The sequence below is a fragment of the Nerophis lumbriciformis genome, linkage group LG12, assembly GCF_033978685.3.
Source record: "Nerophis lumbriciformis linkage group LG12, RoL_Nlum_v2.1, whole genome shotgun sequence".
NCBI classification, from domain to species: domain Eukaryota; kingdom Metazoa; phylum Chordata; class Actinopteri; order Syngnathiformes; family Syngnathidae; genus Nerophis; species Nerophis lumbriciformis.
In genome coordinates, this window is record NC_084559.2 from 28894892 (window position 1) to 28918284 (window position 23393).

The 23393-nt window shown below is 38.6% G+C and overlaps 1 protein-coding gene across 2 annotated transcripts in view; it reads left to right on the forward strand.

Moving 5' to 3' along the window:
* The window catches only part of pdlim2 (PDZ and LIM domain 2 (mystique)), a 64481-nt gene that overhangs the window by 21182 nt on the left and 19906 nt on the right, over positions 1 to 23393 (forward strand). For both annotated transcript variants that reach the window (XM_072914339.1, XM_061986258.1), the window contains exons 4-6: positions 1337 to 1406; positions 1678 to 1829; positions 4186 to 4249. In XM_072914339.1, the coding sequence (XP_072770440.1) occupies positions 1337 to 1406; positions 1678 to 1829; positions 4186 to 4249 (286 nt within the window). The remainder of the gene's footprint in view (positions 1 to 1336; positions 1407 to 1677; positions 1830 to 4185; positions 4250 to 23393) is intronic.

A 23393-nucleotide genomic window follows, 5' to 3' on the forward strand; every position in this document is an offset into this window, starting at 1 on the left:
GTGGACTGTGGTCAAAAACAATTTCAACCGGCGGCGTAACTCCAATTATGCTTGCACTTGCAGCAACTTAAAGGATAACAAAAAGCAGAGAGGCCGCCTGCTTGTAATAATAAATTAATAATAATAAAAATACTCGTAATTTATGTTACTCATAAGTTGAGGTACCACTGTAGTTGTAGTCTATTCATAAACAATCAATTTGTGTACAAGGGATTTTTGCAAATCTGCTTGTGTTGTAATAATAGTAAACACTTCATAAGTAGCTAATTTAGTACAACGGTAAAATATTTTTTTCCCCGCAAGTTTGCATTGGCTTTAAACCTGATCACTACTTTAAATAAAAACGAATATTGTGAAATTTAATCAGCCTTACTTCAGTCTGGAATGTTTATTATTACACATTTTCAGAGTGTGAAAGGTATTCTTACAATGCACACATCTAAGTAATCAGCCTCAGGCAGTTAAACTGTCAGTCCCCTTGATGACAGCTATGAAGAGCTTATATTAGCTAGTCAAGTGCTGATTTATGTGGATAACAGCTATGAGGGAAGTCACAGTCAGCATTTTTGTCAAAAGCACATTTCTCTTTGTAACGGAAAAGTCAGTGCTTATAGACTGAACACTGATGTAATCGCTGACCTGTAATACATCTGATTGTTGACCACGACTTGTCACTTCACACAGCTGAAGGTGGAAGCTGAAGGGAAACATTTAATCTCTTTTATTCAGTTTGTATTTCAAAGCCATGGCACTTTCCAGCATTCTCAGGAGAAGAATAAATGTTTTTCAGCTTTTGTACCTTTTCCTCGTCTTGCCATCTCTTTCCTGCACATGGTATTGCGAACCCAAGCAATGAAGTGTGTTTCTGGGTGATTTACCGCAGGCATCCGGGCCTTCCTCTGTGCCTCATTACCTCAGGCTTGACCAAAAGCCAGTCAGCCTCAGGCCCTGCAGCCAGGGGGGCACTGTGTGTTTTCATTGGCCAGTATTGCCTTCAAATGTAATCATCAAATTGCTTGCAGATTGTGCTTTTTATTTATTTAAGTAAAGCGAAAGTGACTAGTTGGAAAGAAGAGACCTGTCTGAGGAATATTTTTGAAAGACCGTCAGATGCCAACAGACGTACTTGAATCCGAAGCAGTCTGAAAATGTTCCATAGTGTAATATTGTTTTCCAGTCAGAAAAAAGGGCTTTTTTTCTTTCAGTACATTTTTAAACAATTTTTAAATCAGTCATTATGTTATTGCACTTAAAAATTGTTTAGGGTTATCCGAATTCAATTAAGTCTGATCAATACTAGTAGCTTTCTAACACTTGTGGATTTGTGTGTCTCTAGAGCGGAACATTCCAACCCCCGGCAGACAAACGGGATCAGCTCCCCTGAACAGCTTACAGGAAGATTTCAGGTTAGATTGTTTTGTCTATCTGAAACCACATTTACCAGTCATATTATTATACCACATGCATAATTCCATATCTATGTATTGTTTCCATCAAGATGGAAGGAAGAAAGCTAAAACAATGTTTTATCATTCTATGTGGGTCATAATGAGTTGCCTTGTAATACTGTACTTTGCGCAAATACATATGTAACTATTTTGACCACCAAACGCAATAAGAAATGTTTGAGTTCCATTCATCCAATAGTGTTACATAAACTTGGTGGTATGACTGCAGGAGGCGGTACAAGTGAGTCGAGACGAGAACCAGAACTACAAAGAGTACACCATTTCCAGCCCTGCATCACGGTCACCTGGGCCTTATTCACCACATCGTCCTGCCAGTCCTGATGGGAAAAAGGATGGGCTGATAGCCACCACCAACAAAAGGTAGTTTCTCACTTGTTTGAAGTTTTTTTACGGGTTTAAAACTTAACAAGACGCTGACTGACTTAACAGTTGTAAATTGGATGGAGATAATTACCGGTAGTAAAACATGTGTAAAAACATTACATAAAACATAGTCTTATTTTTTGATTTGTAATCCATTTGATATTAAGAGATATTGTTTACATTCTCTATAGCACATTACGCATGTCCCGATTCCACTTTTTCTTGTCCGATATATATATATATATATATATATATATATATATATATATATATATATATATATATATATATATATATATATATATATATACACACACTTTTTGTACTCTTTTGGTGTCAAAAATACATTTATATTTTATTTTCTAATTTATATTTCTTCTTTACTTAATAAAAAACTAAAGTAAGTAAATTGTGCATTTATTTTAGGCTTGTGGATCGGGTGGGATATATTTGTTTTTCCTTGTATCCGATCAGTACATTTTTCCAGTATCGGGCCAATACTGAGTATCTGATCACACTATAATCCCTAATTATAATCTCTTCAAATGAGTTGATTCAAAGTCATGATCTAATCCAGGAGTATGCCAATATTTAACCTTACAATACTGTAATAGATGCACTCTGCTGCATATAGTTTTTTTGGCTGCTATAAACCTGTGGTGCGTTGTATATTGTTTTATTAATGAAGACACAAACTGCCGCATCAGCCATCTTGGATCACACGCACAAGAAGTCCCCAAAAACATGTCCGTTCAAACATTACAGTGTCCTGTAAGGCAGATTTATTTTGCTACTTGCCAGTCACAGAAAACAAAACAAAGTGCTAAAATGGCGCGATGAAGTTTAACTGAAAGATACAATCATTGATAAAATCTAAACCTTGGAAAAAAAGCTTCACAGAGGGAATACATTGTCAGACTATTTACATTCTCTTTCAGCTTGTATAACCATTTGAGGATAGTTGAGTCTTTTTGAAGTGTGCTATTTGACAAATTGAATAGGATTAAAAGTGATCTCTTGACACTGCAGCATCCAGTGTCAATAGGTATGGGAATAACAAAGTGGAAGCCACAGGCTTTTACTGTAGTAACAAAGAATATGCACACGATATCACATTCCTCCATTTGCATTCATTTTAACAAAGCAGAATGTGGAACATTCACCACACTTATTGTATGCTGCTCATTTGTTCACTCTCTGTGACAACTTCATAGGCCACAGGTCAAATCCAAAATGTTTGGCTTTAAAGAGGTGTTTGGCCAGTCACATTCACAGTATTTAAATGCATTTCGTTTTTTCACAGTAACCTTGTCCAGGTGTACATTTTTTAAAGTATGGGTTTCACAAAATATACATGTTTCCCCTCATACCACATTTTCAATGTAATCATGGCTTGCCCATTTTATAATGGTTACAATACTTGGACCGTATACATATAATACAAATGTAAATACTAAAAACATTGAAACCTGTGCAGATTGCCACGATGGTGGGGGCGTGGTCAATATGAAGTCATCACATTATTTTTGATGCATATTTTGTTTAAAAAGGCAAAAAAAATGTATACATACATTTAAAACAAATATTTTTCTAATTATATTATAAACCGATTTTTCTTACATATTTTTTTGCAATGTTATACAATTGATGCTGCTTGTTGTACAATGTACTTCGTTGAAATCTTTTTTTTTTTCTTCTACAGATTTCTCAAATCCTTTTTAGTCAGTCCTTTTTTTAATCAAAAACGACTGGCAACAAATCTAGCATCTATTTCTGATGTTATTGTAGACCGTATTCGTGTTTATAGACTCTTTACTTCTGTCGCTCAATGTCTGCGACGAAAAGCGAGTTGCAGAGAGCCTGACATTATACTTGCTTTGCGCTGCTGGGATTTTTTCTCTCCTTAAAAGACACCAGTGTCATCTCAAATTTTAAAGATCGCTGTCAGCAGGTAAATCTCATATACTTTAAAATTTGCTTCCAATGCTTGTTGGAATTGGGCCCGTTGTTAGCATACAATTGGCAAAACAAGTTAAAAAGAGCGCCAGACTTTGTGTGTCTTTATCTGGACGCTAAATTACATTCTATTTTTGCTTTCATGTAAAAAAAACCTAATTTTTAAGGTGTGGCGTCTAATATGTTGCCGTGGCGCACCGCCACAATCAAATACATTAAGAGAAAACCCTACTGTGTCAACACACTCATTGTCAGTCATGCTCATTTTTTAGCACAATTTTGTAATATAGTATAAAAATCAACTCTAAGGGCCATAACCTGATATTTCTAAATATCCTGTCCAGATATCAAAATATATGTAATTATCCCTTACCTTTTTGCTGTCCTTACATTTTAGTGTACAGATACGCTCATGGTCGCCAGAGGAGAAGAGTTTTAGACTGCCCAGGCCACTTTCACAGGTAGGTTTACACTTAACTAATTTGATATTTGTACATTTTTACACTCTCTGATGAAGATTGCCACCATTAATTTACTCTTGGCATTAAAAAAGTAGTGATCAACTGTACTTACCTGTAGTTTTTATTCACACACAAGATGAAGGAAAAGTCAGTATGTCTGCATTTTCCCGGTGCTACTGTAAAAGTTTGTACAGTACACTCAGTAGAATGTGCGAGACAAGCTCATCTGTACATTTGAATGTGTCATCAAATTTATGAAGTGTAATAATTGTCTCAGGACTTTGTTCGCACGCTCATGGCCTGTCCTGATTAACACTGTGTGAGATTGTTTATTTTGACAGGGCTAGCCCCAGTCTGTAAGAATAGCATGTTTTAGGTCTCAGCTTTTCTTCTTCAAGGTGTCACATTCCCTTTTAGAATGCTCGCGTGTTCATTGTTTTACTGTAACAGCTGGATACAGAAAATGTCTGACATTTATCTTGTATAAGTCACAGCCTGCTCAATCAAACACAAATATTTGTCATCAAAACAAGGACCTTAACTTATAGTTGTTTGTAAGGAGACTTATGAGTCTACATAATGAGTGAAATATGGAGGGGAGGCTTGGGGTCATCAAGTGAATGTCACCAAACTATGTTGTGCTTATTTACAATTCCTGCAACAAAACCAAAAAGGGGCTAACTCAGGCCTCCGCATAGCCATCGATGAGCTTTAGAGAAAAGATGTTGTGGGAAAGTTCATTGTGCGCTATTTCAGCTATGTGTGCATGCTTGGCCTCACTGAAGACTGAACATAAGAGATGACAGAGCAGGACAAACATACAAGACCCCTTGTAATGGCAGAAGGAATTTCATCCCGTTTTATAACTCTTTTGGACACTTAATAAAGTTAGATAGATGTACAGAGGTTTGAACTTCAAAACATGTGGTCCTCACTTGAGGTTTCAGGGTGAGAGGGTAAATTTAAAAAAATGTGTCCACGATTTTGGAATTGTGCTGTTGACAAATACAATGGGATACAGAATAGGCTAGGCGATTATAGCAAAAATCTGAATCACGATTAATTGAACTTTCGACCTTGATTTCGTTTGATGCACTTCAACAAGGGCTGTTTTCGACTAAAGATTGTTATAGTCTAATCTGATTTGTTATATTTTGCCCATCATTGACGATCAGTGGAATCTATAGTAATGTTTTTAAGAGAAATAAGCAGATGATATGTAGTAGTGTATACTGATTGGTCACTAGGTGTCAGTAACATATCGATGTGCTGTAGCACTTATACGTGACTATTCAAAAGTTTATTAAAGGTACTTAGAAATAAATGCAGTTTTACATTTATAGAGAAAAAAGCAAAGATCTCATTTAGGACTGTTTCCATCTCAAAAAATACTAAAACAGTTTGTGAGGACCTTGGCTCTGGCACAGAACCAAGATGACATCAAACTTGACTAAATAGAGGAAGTGACAGTTGTGGCAAAGTTTCTGTATGTGAACCTGCGGTGGGATATTTACCTTTGCAAAAGGAGAGCTACTCCTCCGGGGCGAGGCGCTGCGCCCCGGTGCCCGCACAGTGTCTAATTTCCGTCAGACAGTCGAGGCTTGGCGGCGAGAGCGCATCCTGACGAGCCTCAATAACGTCCGCAATGTAGGAACATTCTCCCAACACGGAAAAAACACAGCCAATTGATTTTAGAGATGTGACGTCACTCCTGGAAGTAGCGGCCACTTTAAGGAAGACTGAAAAGAAGGCTAAAACTAAGATTTATCTCTTTCTCTCTAAAAGTATTTGTCTGCACACAATAATGTTTGTGTAATAATTAAAGAAAAGACACACTCAATTGCGCCTGCTGTATACAATGGGGGGGATTAACTCGCCTCAGGAAGGTGTAGTTTTAATATTAAATAATTCAATAGCAATGTTGATTGTCGAATCAGATTCCAAATCGAATCGTAACATTTTTGACTATTTGAAGACAGCCCTATTCTCAACTACTCTACATTTAGTGTTGGTATCCGTTTATTGTAGCCAACGGACAGAGACAGAATCTGCTTTGGGTACTGTCAGCTCGGTGCTTAAGTTTTCCTCCATGACGCTTCTGTGTAGCCGACTAGATGGAATAATGTCTTGTGGTTACTTCTTCTGCTGATTATCTGGCAGCCTTCACATTTTGCGACACCTGGCTGCTTGTCGTGTAACTACACAACCAGCAGTGTATTTTCAGGGGATACTGTATTAGTAGAGAGAGAGAGAGAGCTATCTGCTTGGCTGGCGACCATTTCATGGTCTACCCTGCCTCTTGCCCGAAGTAGGCTGGGATAGACTTCAGTTTACCCCTGACCCTAATGAGGATAGGCGCTATAGCGTCAGAGTAAAAATGTCATCTAGCCCCAGCAAACTTGTCAGGAATGCAATAAGAAATCTCCCCTGATATCACATTTGATACATTTGCAAAACCTTAGGGTTGTTTTGTACTTTCAAGCTGTTTTTAGAGCTGATTAATGTACAGCATGTACATGTGGTTACAGTACTAGAATCTGTTCAAGGCTAATCCAACTGACTCAAGCACGATGTGTGACATTCACTCAGATGCCTTAAACAGACAACATATTGAAATAGACACGACAGAGCTACCCAGTGTTGAAACAGACTAGCGTAAGAGAATGAGTTTTCCTGCCAGGAATTTTAATGAGAATGTAAATGGCTGTAGGGTTTATTTTATGTTCTATAATGGCCATTTAATGTTTAGCTTGAAGAAATTAAATAATTTGAAAATATAATGATGTGTCATGGTGATGTGATCAGCACTAGTCATAGTTCTTATTTCCTCATGCAAACCAATTTGTCAAAAAGTGTATTTGAGAGAAGTGAACGTGTCATTGAATAGACAATTAATGTACTTAGTACATTTTGGGACTCATGTCTTGTGGTGCAGATTTTGCCTGTCTGATTGATAGAGTCCCAGTATTCTTTATAATAAAGCTGTATTTGAGCTCATGGAATTGTTAACAATGTGTTTCATTGTAATATTTCTCATTGAAAGCGTCTCCAAACCACATTAAAAAACCTACTGTGTCCTTTGAAACTGCAGCCAATAAACCACGGTGAAACAAACTTTAAACACACAGACATACTCACACGCACGCACACTTGGAGTTGTGTTGTGGCAGAGACTTCCATCAATCAGCCTGTTGGAATTGACTTGCTCCTGTCATGGCTGTCTGTTCAAGGCAGCGTCACGTTTTTGGTATTCTTAGTGACGCCCACTCTTTTTTTAACTTGTTTTTTATTCATTGTTTCCCTTTACTAAGTCATCGCTCCGCTCATTTGACTTTTATCTTCTGGGAGAGTTTACATTCCTTAAATCTCCTTACACTACTTAACGTTTTAACTTTACAATAGAGGAACAAATTACATCAAAAAATCAATCACTATGCAGGGATCATAATTGTCATCGGCTGTTATTCCATTTTCTTTTATCATAAATGTATTGTGACCTCCCCAGAATTTTACAGACAACACATTTTTGTTTTTGAGTAGACTGCAATTTGAGATGATCTTCTGTCCACTACATAGTCTTTTTCTTCTCCCTGCTTTTTCTGGTATGTAAGCTGATATAAAGTGTAATTTCTGTCCCTGCCATCTGTGTGTGACGGTTTCAGTGTATATCATTTTAGCCTGGTGGATGAGTTACGGGTTTTGGCTGACCTTTTTCCACCAAGGTTGTCGACTGAGGTTTTACAATGATTAGCGTCCCACTGCAGCGCTGTGATTAGTGAGTTGAATTCTTTCAGAGCGTCCCATGGGGAAAAGACTGGGAAGAGGCTTGCCTTGGCCGCTGTGTACGTTATGCTGCTTGGGCTGGCAGGAACACTGCAGCTCAGTAAAAGTGAGATGTGGCGGCTCCATGACAAGGACCTCTGTCCCGACTGAGATGTGAACAGCACTGCTATATCAGGTGATCAGCCGATCTGAAAGGTGCCTAAAAAGCTTTTCCACACTTGTGTTTGCTCCCTCAGTGAGCACAGAGGGATGTGCGCAACAGTATCCCCCATTTTCCAGGGTGTTTGGTATCCTGAGAAAATGTTCTGTACAATAGAGGCTGTGATGGGCCAGGCTATGTACGACTGGTGCTTGTTTTCCATTCGCATTACAAGGATAGTCCTTGTGTGATGGAAGCTTGAAGAGGGGGTTAGTTGTCACGTTTTGGAATCCAAGGAGCCCGCTGACATTCCCAAACTGTACTTGTACCATCACACCAATTTGCAAGGTCAAGATGTCGCTGAAATAAGTGCCATTTGTGCCCTATATGCCCAATTTTTGTGTAAGACTATTGCCCTGTTTGGATAAACTATGCAAAAAAATGACAGTTTAAAATATTACCTAAAGACATTGGAGTTTACGGTGTTTACAATTTGATCAGTTCTGTACAGTGCATTTTGATCATGACCTCTGGGAGCGTGTAGCTAGTAATGAAGTTTGTATCTGTAGTTGTCAAGTGTCCATTGTACATGTTTTTCAGGAAGCATTCAAGGTGCCGCTATATCCTGAAGTAACAGTGGCAATCATCCAGTCTACCCTGATAGCCGGCCTTCATTTAAGACTAATGCAAAATAACTTTTGAAAATTGTTAGCCTTTTTTCATTGATTTAGATGTATCATTTTCATTAACTGTATCTCCACTTTTGAAGGCTCTCTATTAATTGTCCCCTTCAGTTTTGTTCTTTTCATGCCAAGACTGACTCACTGAGTTCACAGACTTTAGTATCTGGGAGTAAACCACAATGACGGAAGGATCAAAGATTCCTGCAAGGCTAATATGAGATTGTATTTGTACTTGTCAGCCAAAGTCAGGATACAGAGCATGTATTATCACCGTTGCTGCCATAACCGTTACAGAACAAAGAAGCCTGTCATAATGTTGTGTCGTTAAGGCCTAAACTGTTTGATTTTTCCCCCGACGGATTCTTCTTAGCTTTCTGAGGGTTGTGTTGCATGTAGCTATGTGTAGCATATATGAAGTGTGACAATATGGAGTACAGCTCATGTGCTATAGGCTGGTATCAGAAGTTTAGATTTGGCTCAGAGAAAACTGTGCTTAAAGGGGACCTATGATTGTTTCTATTTTTCGACTTATAAATGTTACAATGTTGGATACTTGTGTGAAACAATGCCAAAGCATCATATCATATGGTTCGTGCATTTGGGCATTAGCTTGCATGCAGTTTTGGATGGCTTCAACACTGTGTTTTGCAATGGTTTTTTTTTAAACAGTTGCCCATTTATTACTTATATGGGCATCCTCATATACTGTACGCTATTGGCAAGACTCCTCCCCCTCTGCTGAGCAGAGACTAATTTCCGTTTTATTCCTTCTTGTCTCATGCCATCCTGTTTACTCTGATTTCTATAAAATGAATACCATATTTTCCAGGCCATAGAGCGCACAAGTATTTAAACAGCACCCACCAAATTTTAGAATAAATAAATATTTTACACGTATTAACCGCACCGGACTACAACCCGCTGATATATAGCGGTACGAAATATTTTGTACATTTTAATTTACATACCTTAATTGTTTCCAAGCGGTGGCTGTCACACAGCAGTAAAACAGAAGTCATTGTCATGGACCCACTAGCTACCAAAGCTAGCTCTCCAATCAGCAGAACAAACTCAATAATAACTGTGACGTGTTGGTGAATTTACAAAGCTGAATCAATACAAAAAGAATTCCATTGTAAGTTAACACAGACACTCTTGACCGTGTTAGCATATTCGCTAATGCTGACGACGCTAGAATGATTACATTATGATAGCACGTATAAATATGCATGAAAACACTCCTACGTCACACATGGGACGGTTTAGTATGCATTGTTTTAGTTTAATTGAAAAACTTAGGAATGTTGCTTGGAGTGATGAATGCAGAATCTTTTCGAGCAGAAACGCTATAGACAAATAGTAGATGAAAGGGGACTTGTATGTCCGTTTCAAGGCACAAAACAGAAAGTACATTTCAAATCCAGGTCTGCAACCTTGGTCTCTTAACTTTGCCAGGTCCGCTTTTAATGCATCCGGCTAACAGACACGTCTTTCACCATAAAATTATGTAGTGATACGAGTAGCAGCAAAATACTTGGAAACACCTAAAAATACCAAGGTTAAAGTTGCTTCACACCTACCAGCCACAACATTAGACACGCCTGCAAAATATGGCAAAACATGCAACCCTAATAATCAACATACAAAAATTTTACTTTGTGTTATTTTTTCTGTAAGGGCACAATTTGCTGTGTAGCATTTATATGGATCCATTTTATTGTCAAGATGCACCCATTAGTGTATACTAGTAATGCTGAATGGCTTGTGCTTGGGGAATTAAAAAAAAAAGGTACTATTTTAGTTCTTATGCTATTTGATTTGGCAGTCTAGTGCTGTGCTGTGTAAGCTGAGCCAGTGTCAGAAGTAGTGTGGGCTGTGGCCACGTTGAAGGGATGTCTTCTGTGTACGGTGCACCCTGTGACTGGACAGTGTGAGGCCTTTTGGCATGGACTTGTAGCCTTTAAGCTTTAGAGCTGTTGTGGCCACTGTGCAGGCAGCATGCCTCTCCTCACCCCCACTGATTTCCCTTAGAGTGGAAAAGCAAACTGGGGCACTTTTTATCTCCCCCTGCTGCGCAGCCCCCCGGCACACTCATGAGGGGTACCGACCTTGCACGGTTCATGGGCTGGGAGAGATGAGCTTTTACGAGTTAGTACGGTTTATGAAGTTCTGTGCGCTGTACAGTATGTCAATGTTCCAAAAGTTGTCAAGGAAAATAGTCAAGTGTTCCTGGCCTCTGTATATTTCTGACAGAAAAAAAAAAAAAAAACATGTCAGCCAATATTCCTGTGACCTATGCTCAGGGGAGGCAGGTGAAGCAAAGTTCTCATCATAAAAAAAGAATAACATAAAATAAATATTAGTCCACTTATGTGCATTATAAATGTACATTTTGTTTTTCAGCATATCGCCATTATGAGGCTTGCACAGAGATATATTATACATGGACATTCTACAGCCAGTAACAATCCATCAAACTTTGGTCATACAGCACAGCACTTTTTATGCACAGGCAAATGGCAACACAAATGGCTCTACACCAAAAAAAAAGAAAAAAGGAGAGATGACACACCCGCACAGCACTATTGACAATAACAAAACATGGCATGGTACTAAGGATTGAATAAAAAAACGTCACCTCTTAGGCATCCTGGCTGGGAGAATAACTAAAACGATCACTATCTAATAAATGGTATAGTACATATTTTTAAATGTATGTAAAATAAAATATAAATATAGTAAAACAATATTATTCTTGCTGGCCAAACAATACATTCATTCAGTGAATCAGAGTACTTTACTGCACTTAAAGGCGGCATACTGTGGGTGTAAATGTGAGTCCAAAGAAGTCACTGCTGCATTCACCCACAGGACAACATGTATGTGTTCTGGTAAATGTGGCCATGGCTGAAATGTCATTTCTTTTATCATAGTTGTTTCTTTTTGTGACTGTCTAAATTATACACAATTAAACAATTTGCATGTCGTTTCTCTAATTTGCTTACAGCCAAATTCCTCTCTAAATGACGTGTTTATGGCTGTACCCTTGTACTGTGCAGCTGTATTGTAATTGTATTCTCTCCAGCCACCATGCCTCTCTGGGAAACCAAAGACCTACCACATTGCTTCCCGTAATGTAATCAACTATTTCTTACTGCATTTGTGCGTCTTTAAAAAAATAAAAATAAAAAAATAAAATAAAAATTATATATATATATATATATATATATATATATATATATATATATATATATATATCCAATTTACAATATGAACGATGCACATGTAATTAGCACAGTTTTAGATTTTCTTTCAGCTACTGTTAATTCATACTGTTCTTTCATACATACATACCGTATTTTTCGGACTATAAGTCGCTCCGGAGTATACGTCGCACCGGCCGAAAATGCACAATAAAGAAGAAAAAAAAACATATATACGTCGCACTGGAGTATAAGTCGCATTTTTGGGGGAAATTTATTTGATAAAATCCAACACCAAGAATAGACATTAGAAAGGCAATTTAAAATAAATAAAGAATAGTGAACAACAGGCTGAATAAGTGTACGTTATATGAGGCATAAATAACCAACTGAGAACGTGCCTGGTATGTTAACGTAACATATTATGGTAAGAGTCATTCAAATAACTATAACATAGAACATGCTAAACGTTTACCAAACAATCTGTCACTCCCGATCGCTAAATCCCATGAAATCTTCCTCCTCGGTGTCGCTCCTGGTATGCGCCGCTAGCGTCCATTCTTTCTGCTGCTCGATCGCCGTTTTCTGGTGCATATTTCACTACGTCCAGCTTGAAATCTGCAGTAAATGATTACCTTTTTGGTGCCATTTTAGTTCAGTCCTTCTCAGTTTTTATAAGTTACCGCCAGTGTTGCTGTAAACTATTTTAATAGCTCCGGCAGTAGCGTATAGCATATAGCAGTTAGCATTCCAAAACCCACAATGCACTTCTGCCATGAACCGCCCCCGCCGAATTCTTATTGGTTGGCGTGTGAGTGACGATTGCTGACGTGTGTGTGACGATTGCGGACATTTTCTTCGTCGCTCACACGAATGAGATAAATAATATTATTTGATATTTTACGGTAATATGTTAATAATTTCACACATAAATTGCTCCGGAGTATACGTCGCACCCACGGCCAAACTATGAAAAAACCTCGACTTATAGTCTGAAAAATACGGTACATACATTACTAGTTGGATTTTGGCTTCTGAATACACATGTTCAATGTTTCAACACATTTTTGCACAACTTGTTGTTTTTCAAGAAATAACTCACTGGTAAAATTAAGTTAACCTGTAAAGGGTATAGAGTAGTGCATTTTAGGTTCGTACTGAAATTTTACCCGGAAGCCAAACTTTGTGTGAGTAGTGTATGTTCTGAAGTTCCACCAGCTTAAGCCACCCACATTAATATTTACAAATAACAAATAACTTGGAATTTAATTCAGACACTAGTTTTGGAAAACCTCCCGAGCAATTAGATATTCATTGCTCGGTTCTGTATGCATGTGTGCATATACAGTAGCAAAGGTATTCATTTGGCGCCATTTGACACGTTTTACCTAAAAGGTGACAACTATTTGTCGCCTTTTAGGTAAACACTCAGCTGCTAGATGGCAGTGGAGTGTTGATTATCTAAAATGGGTTTTGTGGCAATTGCTATTTGGAATGGAAATCAAAAAACGGTTGTGTATCAATTCCTTGGAATCTCTTGCCATTTTTTTTCCCAAACGGTTCCCTTAACAATTCTTGCAGGTGGGTATGACATCATCAGGCAACGTGCGTAGTGACATCTGATCACAAAATGACGGCGCCCGAGCGGAACAAACACTCTAAAGTCTGGCTTCATTTTACTAGAAAAGATTACCACAGCGCTCCTTGTAATAATTGCAAGTTTGCTTTTCATGAAAAGGACGACATATGAGCAATATGCTGAAACATTTAAACACACAGAATGCAATAACTATAAATGAAAGTCGCGTTTTTGAATCGTGCCGATCTCATCCCAGCAGCAGTAACGCGAGCACGTCATCTGAATACTACAGGTACTAACACTGCCTATCATGGTAGTGCTATTTGTTAAATTGAAATTAATGCCTTCAAAATAATATGAGCATGACAGACATATTCTGACTGGCTCCGAGGAGGGATGGACTCGCTCCTGTTCACGTCTGCTGCTAGCCAAATGTCAGCGAGCAGTGACTAAGTTTGTGGTCAAAAGCTTGCACCCATTTGCCTCAGTAGAAGTTCCTTTTTTTCGGTAGGTGAATATTCAATTGTAGTCAGAGAAAAAAAAAATTGTTTTCCTCCCACCATATTTTGATTAAGTAATTTCCGTTATACAAAAAACTAAAAAAAAAAAAATTGTCTAAAAGTCCATCCATGTCAGCAATTACCTTCAAATGTGAAACTAAGATGTGATAACTCATTACATGCAAAGTGAGATATGGCAAGCCTTTATTTCTTATAATGTTGGTGATCATGGCTTACAGTTTTTAATACTCCACACATTCCCACGCTGTACAATGGGTACGGAAAGTTTTAAGACCCCTTTTACATTTTTTTTATTCAGTTTTATTGCAGCCGTTTGCAAAAATTTCTTGCGGCAGACATGAACTGGAGCAAATAGTGCACACCTCTAAGCCAGTCAGAATCTGTTTCTCGTCATACTCATCTAAATGAGAAAGCATTAATTTCAATTCAACAAATAATAGCGCTACCATGATATGGACCATGGGTGTCAAACTCTGGCCCGCGGGCCAGATATGGCCCGCCGTGTAATTTCATCTGGCCCTTGAGGCAATATCAAATTAACATTAGAGCTGGCCCGCCGGTATTATACAGCGGCAGTGCCGCTGTAAAACCGCATTCACCGCTAATACTCATACTTACCAACCCCTCCCGAATTTCAGTGCCCCTTCCGAAAATCTCCCGGCGCAACCATTCTCCCAAATTTCTCCCGATTTCCACTCGGACAACATTATTGGGGGCGTGCCTTAAAGGCACTACCTTCAACGCCCTCTAACACCTTTTATCAGCCACATACTATATGCGGCTTTTACACGCAAGTGAATGCAATTCACACTTGGTCAACAGCCATACAGGTCACACTGAGGGTGGCCGTATAAACAACTTTAACACTGTTACAAATATGCGCCACACTGTGAACCCACACCAAACAAGAATGACAAACACATTTCGGGAGAACATCCGCACCGTAACACAGCATAAACACAACAGAACAAATACCCAGAACCCCTTGCAGCACTAACTCTTCCGGGACGCTACAATATACACCCCCGCTACCACCAAACCCCGCCCCCCCAACCCCGCTGCCGCCCACCAAGTTAATGTTGATATTTACCTCAGAAGGCTGCAAATAGAAAAGAGGCATTACATTTTTTATTAAAATTGTATTTAATATACCATTGATGTTTTTTCGTTTGTTTTTTGAAAGTTGATTTTGCACTATTAAGTTATATAAGCGTTGCTTGTTCCATATTCAGTGTTAAAGCAAATCAGTGTAGCAAACTGAGCAATAAATAACGTTTCATTCATGCACTTTCTCTTGCTACTTCAAAGCTTGAATGTTTGATTCATTTATTATTATTTTATTTTCAAATGTATTAGCCTGTGGAAAAAGTTTATTTTGATATTTACCTCAGAAGGCTGCAAATAGAAAAGAGGCATTCCATTTTTATTTACATTTTATTTGATATGCCATTGATATTTTTTTAAATTATTATTGTTATTTGAAACTCGATTTTACATGTCACTATAAAGTTATATAAGCCTTGCTTGTTCAATATTCAATGCAAAACTTGTTTGGGTCCCTATTAAAAGGTTAATTTGTTCAACCTTGGCCCGCGGCTTTGTTCAGTTTAAAATTTTGGCCCACACTGTATTTGAGTTTGACACCCCTGATATATACGATGTTAGTACATGTTGTATTCAGATGACGTGCTCGCGTTACTGCTATGGATGGGATTGGTGCTGTTCAAAAACGCGACTTTCATTTATAATTATTGCATTCTGTATGTTCAAATGTTTCAGCATATGCCCGTATGTCCTTCCCTTGATAAAATGGCAATCTTGCAAGTAGCAATGTTGCTATTTTTTCTTATAAAATGTTAAGTGTTTGTTCCGCCCGGGCACCGACATTTTGTGATCTGACGTCACTACGCACGTTGCGTAATGACGTCATCCCCACCCAGATTACCATCCCTAGTCTTAATACTTACGTACATGAGGTTTTTGAGTTTATTTTTAATACATTTGCAAATATTTTTACATTTGTTTTTTTGTTTTTGATTTTTTTGCCAAGATGAGTGTACATTAATGAGAAATAATAAATAACTTTTATGATTTCAGCAAATGGATGCAATGAAACAGTGTAAAACATTTAAAGGGGTCTGAATACTTTCGGTCCCCACTATAAACCATAATCATCAAAATTATAGTAAATAATGGCTTGACATATCTCACTTTGCATGTAATGAGTTAAAAATCACATGTTACTAAATGTGAATTTTTTTTGTATTTTCTACTTACGTTTTACTTTGGTAAATTCTACAGAAGAATGTTTATTTCTTACATATATTTTGAAAAAAAGTGATGTTTTTCTCTATGTATGTGCCTTTTGAGAGTTCACTTTGTTACCTCTAAACAAAATTTATGTTGATTTACCTTTTTTTTCTTTCTTTAAAAAAAAAAAAAAGAATTGATAAGAGAACCGATAAGGAACCGAATCGTTAAGCAAAATCGAAAGTGAAATCGTAACCGGAAAAATCTCAATTACCATTCCTAGTTGCTTTGTAGAGTGACGTTTTCCATAATTTTCAGCAGACTGCATTGCAAAATGATTACCCCCACTCTCCCTTCCTCTTGCTCTCACACGAGATCCACCCAGGATAGGTTGAATCCCTTCCCGACTGTATGACTTGCAATGTGTGGCCCTCCGCAGACTACCAATACTATAATGAAACCGTAAATGATTGCAAGCTTTACAGTATACAGGAATCTCAAAATGACCACTGTAATCTGATGTAATTTGTCACAATTTCTGCGCATCAAAGTGTGTCTATTCCTAAATAGTGAGCGTTAAATGAAAGGCTTAGAAACGGCTGATGATTTTTCATTATTTTGTGAAGTCATTGGCACATTGCTCGTCATCTTGTTGCCTCTCATTCTGTTTGCTGTTCATTTGGCCTCTAATCTTCTACATATGGCTTATATTAGAAGTAGCCTCATTGTGTGTGGCCAGCGGATTGAGAGGGGCGGAGGGATTAGTATTGGCATCACAATGATCCGTCACTTAATGAATGCTGCTGCGCTACGTAAACTTGAGCCAAGAAAATACATTTACAGAGAGTTATGAAGGACGGAAATGACTGAGTCTGACTTTGAAAGTTTTACTGTGGAAATTACTTTGTAGTCCTGAAAGGCTTCAATTTTGACCCATTGTAAATTGTTCAATAATGAACTGAAGAAAATAAGATTAACAAGGCTAAGGTGCTGTTTTATTTAAGCCAAATCCACAGGTGCCCAAGATCTGTGACCCTCAGACCTTCTTAGATAAGTTAATATGAGTATAAAAACTAAAGTATTTCAATGAAATATTCATTTGTGGCATAAACTCATGATCTGTGTGTTGTCATAGGTACTGTTCTTTGTCACAGAATATGAATGCGCTGTAATACGCTGGTGCTAAGACATAATTACAAGGCCGGTTCAATCAGTGACAGTGAGTGAAAGACGAGTATGTTGCTTAAAGCAAACCACTGGATGAAAAACATGTACACATACACACTGCCATTATTATTAGTGGTATAATTAGCATTTTTACCCCAGTTTGACATATGCATCCCATTGTTCTTCATTGGTCTCACACGATTAGACATTGAATAGACTGATATTGGACATGGCAATGCCAGCCATCCCAAAATAAAATGTTTCAACAGTCAGTGCTGGTTTATGCCCTGTAATTGAATCTGCAGGGTGGTAATGATGATGATGCAGAGTGACTTGCATGGAGCCAGACTGAAGGCCCCTTCACTGGCACTGTCCCCAGCATCACAATTGCCCTTGATCTGAAACAGCTGCCCTCATTTGAGTTAGCCAGTTCCTGTTTTTGTCTTTTGCTGTGGGCAATATTATACACTCAGATTATACAGTGCTGAAGCAGTGCTAAGAAGAATCCAATTATATTCATTGAATCAAAGAAAATCCTCAAAAAACATGGCTAACTTGATGAAGCAGTTGTAGCGTAGCATAGCTCTGAAGAAGAGTGAGTGGAAAACGCCAGCCGAGAAGTTAAAATATTTAAACGGCACACATTTATCTATGAAAATATGGAATAGCTGCTGATGGTGTGTTTGCCAGAAAAGCAGCGTGAAAGAGATGCCGTAGAAGGTAAATGACTACAATACTTCATAAAAGAACTATAGTTGTAGGATTTGATACAATATATAAAAGTTAGTTTTTGTTTCTAAAAGGCATGCAACATGTTAAAACATTTTTCAGAGTGCCAAGCACCAATTAAAATTTGTTAGTCATTTCAACGGGTGGCGCTTTTTCGCAATAGTTTTTTGAGGTATGAGGCACGTCAGGGAATAAAATCAACTTTTATCCCGGGGTACTATAATGTATTTATTTAAAGGGGAACATTATCACCAGACCTATGTAAGCGTCAATATATACCTTGATGTTGCAGAAAAAAGACCATATATTTTTTTTAACCGATTTCCGAACTCTAAGTGGGTGAATTTTGGCGAATTAGACGCCTTTCTAATATTCGCTCTCGGAGCGATGACGTCACACGTGGCGTCACATCGGGAAGCAATCCGCCATTTTCTCAAACACCGAGTCAAATTAGCTCTGTTATTTTCCGTTTTTTCGACTGTTTTCCGTACCTTGGAGACATCATGCCTCGTCGGTGTGTTGTCGGAGGGTGTAACAACACGAACAGGGACGGATTCAAGTTGCACCAGTTGCCCAAAGATGCGAAAGTGGCAAGAAATTGGACGTTTGTTCCGCACACTTTACCGACGAAACCTATGCTACGACAGAGATGGCAAGAATGTGTGGATATCCTGCGACACTCAAAGCAGATGCATTTCCAACGATAAAGTCAAAGAAATCTGCCGCCAGACCCCCATTGAATCTGCCGGAGTGTGTGAGCAATTCAGGGACAAAGGGCCTCGGTAGCACGGCAAGCAATGGCGGCAGTTTGTTCCCGCAGACGAGCGAGCTAAACCCCCTATCGACCCTAGCTTCCCTGGCCTGCTGACATCAACTCCAAAACTGGACAGATCAGCTTTCAGGAAAAGAGCGCTGATGAGGGTATGTCTACAGAATATATTAATTGATGAAAATTGGGCTGTCTGCACTCTCAAAGTGCATGTTGTTGCCAAATGTATTTCATATGCTGTAAACCTAGTTCATAGTTGTTAGTTTCCTTTAATACCAAACAAACACATACCAATCGTTGGTTAGAAGGCGATCGCCAAATTCGTCCTCGCTCTCTCCCGTGTCGCTGGCTGTTGTGTCGTTTTCGTCGGTTTCGCTTGCATACGGTTCAAACCGATATGGCTCAATAGCTCCAGTTTCTTCTTCAATTTCGTTTTTGCTACCTGCCTCCACACTACAACCATCCGTTTCAATACATTCGTAATCTGTTGAATCGCTTAAGCCGCTGAAATCCGAGTCTGAATCCGAGCTGATGTCGCTATAGCTTGCTGTTCTTTCCGCCATGTTTGTGTTGGCTTCACTATGTGACGTCACAGGAAAATGGACGGGTGTTTATAACGATGGTTAAAATCAGGCACTTTGAAGCTTTTTTTAAGGATATTGTGTGATGGGTAAAATTTTGAAAAAAACTTCGAAAAATATAATAAGCCACTGGGAACTGATTTTTAATGGTTTTAACCATTCTGAAATTGTGATAATGTTCCCCTTTAAACATGTGTGATCATCATTTTTTCACACTTGGGTTGCGATCATCAGGATCCATTTGTTACAAATAGATAAAGGTTTAATCTCTAAATTGGGTTCACAGACACAATGGAAATGAATTGGTAGGGTGTGTTTGACAACTAAGGGTGCCTCTATTCATACTGAACAGATTATTGGGTACACATGCACAACATGATGGGGTCCAATAAAGGTTCTGTATCCAAGTATGTTTTTATAAAGCACTACCTAGGTAGGCAGATTGTGGTCTGCATATGGTACCAAAGGATCTCTCAACACCAGTTAAAGATTAAAACACCTTGTTACATGTGTAAAATATAAAAGCGCAATCGAAAACATGCATACATCCATGTTTCAGCATATCAGCAGTTTTATTGAGCCTTTACTCTGTAACACGTCCTTGCTGCAATGTTTTTTACTTTATTAGTTGCAGTTATTAAGTGTTAATAGGAGCTGTTTTATGACATGCCAGGGTTGGGCATCAGTGCTGTACTGTAAAGTGCAATGCAGATGGCCAAGTTGAGGTACACCAACTTTGGGCTGGGGGAAAAAGTTTGAAAGAAATACTACCTAACTTTGACACGTGACAAATATGGAAAGGAAGGGACTCATTTTGTTTTGTACGTTCTGTTCTCTTCTGCTTAGAAGAAATACCAAGACTTAATATTACATCACCGTTCTACGGCTCATCTCCAAAATGTGATAATGATTTCTTCCTTGCTCCACAAAGTCAAGTGAAACAGAAGGTCGATGTATTTTTGGGTAGTGCGGCAGATTGTGTCTGAAACTATTTGCATTCTGGAACATTTATTTAGAACAAGAGGGAATGAGAGGAAATAACTTCATACAGTTTATCCACATGTTTCATTCTCATGAACACCCACATGTAATGTGTTCTTTTTGTTTCAGATGTACCATCTAACCCCAAAAATTCCATGGAAATGGCTGTAGTTTTTGCCAAATCCTGTTTATTAACAAAGTGGCGGAAAAAAAACATTTCGCCTTTGAATTGACATTTGATTGTCACTAGTGATGTATTATTATGGTTGTAGATTGCAGAGCTGTAGAACTACCCTGCGTAAGAGAGGTTTTGTTTAACTTAAGTACACAATATATAGGAGGTCCAATTCAAGAGCCTTACCTAATTTAGTACTATGTACTGTAGCCAGTGAGTGGCTCTCCTCCGTCTTCTACCCACTATATTAATGATAACAATTATTGTGGCCTGTGTTCAGTATAGACATGTCCTAAATCCAACTATGAACTTCACAAACACCATAAACTGGTGAAATAACAGGCATGCTTTGTGTTCAAGTTAATCAGTTACACCACCATGTTATATAATAATGCTGATATCATGCATGTTAAAAAACAATGATTTTTTATTCTAAAACTAATGGCTTTCAAGAGTCACGTTAAAGTGCTTCCCAGCTGTACTGTGTTTACTGCAATTAAAACCATCAGAGGCCATTGGTTTGTTTTTCTTCCGCCTTCCTTTTTTTGTTTTTCTCTACTTGGCTGCATTCCTCTTGAGTCTCATAGATCACTGTTGGGATTTTATCTGAAAAACCTGCCTGCAGTTTGAGAGCAAGATTCACATTCAGCAGCCAGACAGTTACATAACATAAGATTGGTTTGCATTAGTGTGGATTCATCTGCACCACTAGTGTGGTTTCCCTCGGTCTTTATAAAGGGACCGTAAAGCCCTTACAGTATGTCTGTCAGGTATATATGCCCTGGAGATATTGTTCACAGCAGGAAAAGGACATGGACGGCGCTATTCCTGTACACCGATCATATGGAATATGTGATCTTATGAGCCGGCAGTTATTGTGTTGGGATTATTTTGTGAAGAGTCCCAGAGAGACATCTCAGTGATCGTTTCTGTTAGAGGCTTCATGGCACGCATCCCTAGTCTGCCTACTCACAAAGGAAAAGATGGAGGGAATTGTACTTAATTGAGAACAGAACACCGTTTAAACAGTTGCTGGTTGAAACCGGGTGGTGGCATTGAACATACAAATCTTTGACGTCATCACTGCCAATGGACACTTCCGACTTTGCCCACTAAGCGAGGCACCCTTGGTTATAGTTATGTCCCACACATTTCGTCAAAGATGGTGGATGATCAGCAATCACTTTCTTGAATTTCAGACATATTTAGCATATCTTTCTTTACCGATGCTGAAAATCTGAGGGGGCAAAAGTACTTTGCCAAAGGCTACACATTCATGAAATTCGTGTTTTCAGAAGGTGCAAATTGCTAATGTGCGTGTTGTTGCAAAGTACTGGCGGTCAATACAGGACTACACATACAAATTTATTGGGGAAAAATAGATGACTTATGCTGTCATTGTTACGAACCACAATCACCCAGTAAGCCACATTAAAGGCCCACTGAAATGCGATTTTCTTATTTAAACGGGGAAAGCAGGTCCATTCTATGTGTCATACTTGATCATTTCGCGATATTGCCATATTTTTGCTGAAAGGATTTAGTAGAGAACATTGACGATAAAGTTCGCAACTTTTGGTCGCTGATAAAAAAAAGCCTTGCCTCTACCGGAAGTAGCAGACGAGTAGCGTGACGTCACAGGTTGTGGAGCTCCTCACATCTGCACATTTTTTACAATCATGGCCACCAGCAGCGAGAGCGATTCGGACCGAGAAAGCGACAATTTCCCCATTAATTTGAGCGAGGATGAAAGATTCGTGGATGAGGAAAGTGAGAGTGAAGGACAGTGGGAGGGCAGTGGGAGCGATTCAGATAGGGAAGATGCTGTGAGAGGTGGGTGGGACCTGATATTCAGCTGGGAATGACTAAAACAGTAAATAAACACAAGACATATATATACTATATTAGCCACAACACAACCAGACTTATATTTAATATGCCACAAATTAATACCGCATAACAAACACCTCCCCCCTCCCGTCCATATAACCCGCCAATACAACTCAAACACCTGCACAACACACTCAATCCCACAGCCCAAAGTACCGTTCACCTCCCCAAAGTTCATACAGCACATATATTTCCCCAAAGTCCCCAAAGTTACGTACGTGACATGCACATAGCGGCACGCACGTACAGGCTTTTTTGATTGATTGAGACTTTTATTAGTAGGTTGCACAGTGAAGTACATATTCCGTACAATTGACCACTAAATGGTAACACCCGAATAAGTTTTTCAACTTGTTTAAGTCGGGGTCCACTTAAATTGATTCATGATACAGATATATACTATCATCATAATACAGTCATCACACAAGATAATCATCAGGGTGTATACATTGAATTATTTACATTATTTACAAGCAATCAAATGTTTGGAAGCGTACTCACGGTACCGTGTCTGCGAAACCAACTCAAAGTCCTCCTGGTAAGAGTCTCTGTTGTCCCAGTTCTCCACAGGCCAATGGTAAAGATTGACTGTCATCTTTCGGGAATGTAAACAATGAAACACCGGCCGTGTTTGTGTTGCTGAAGTCGGCCGCAATACACCGCTTCCCTCCTACAGCTTTCTTCTTTGCTGTCT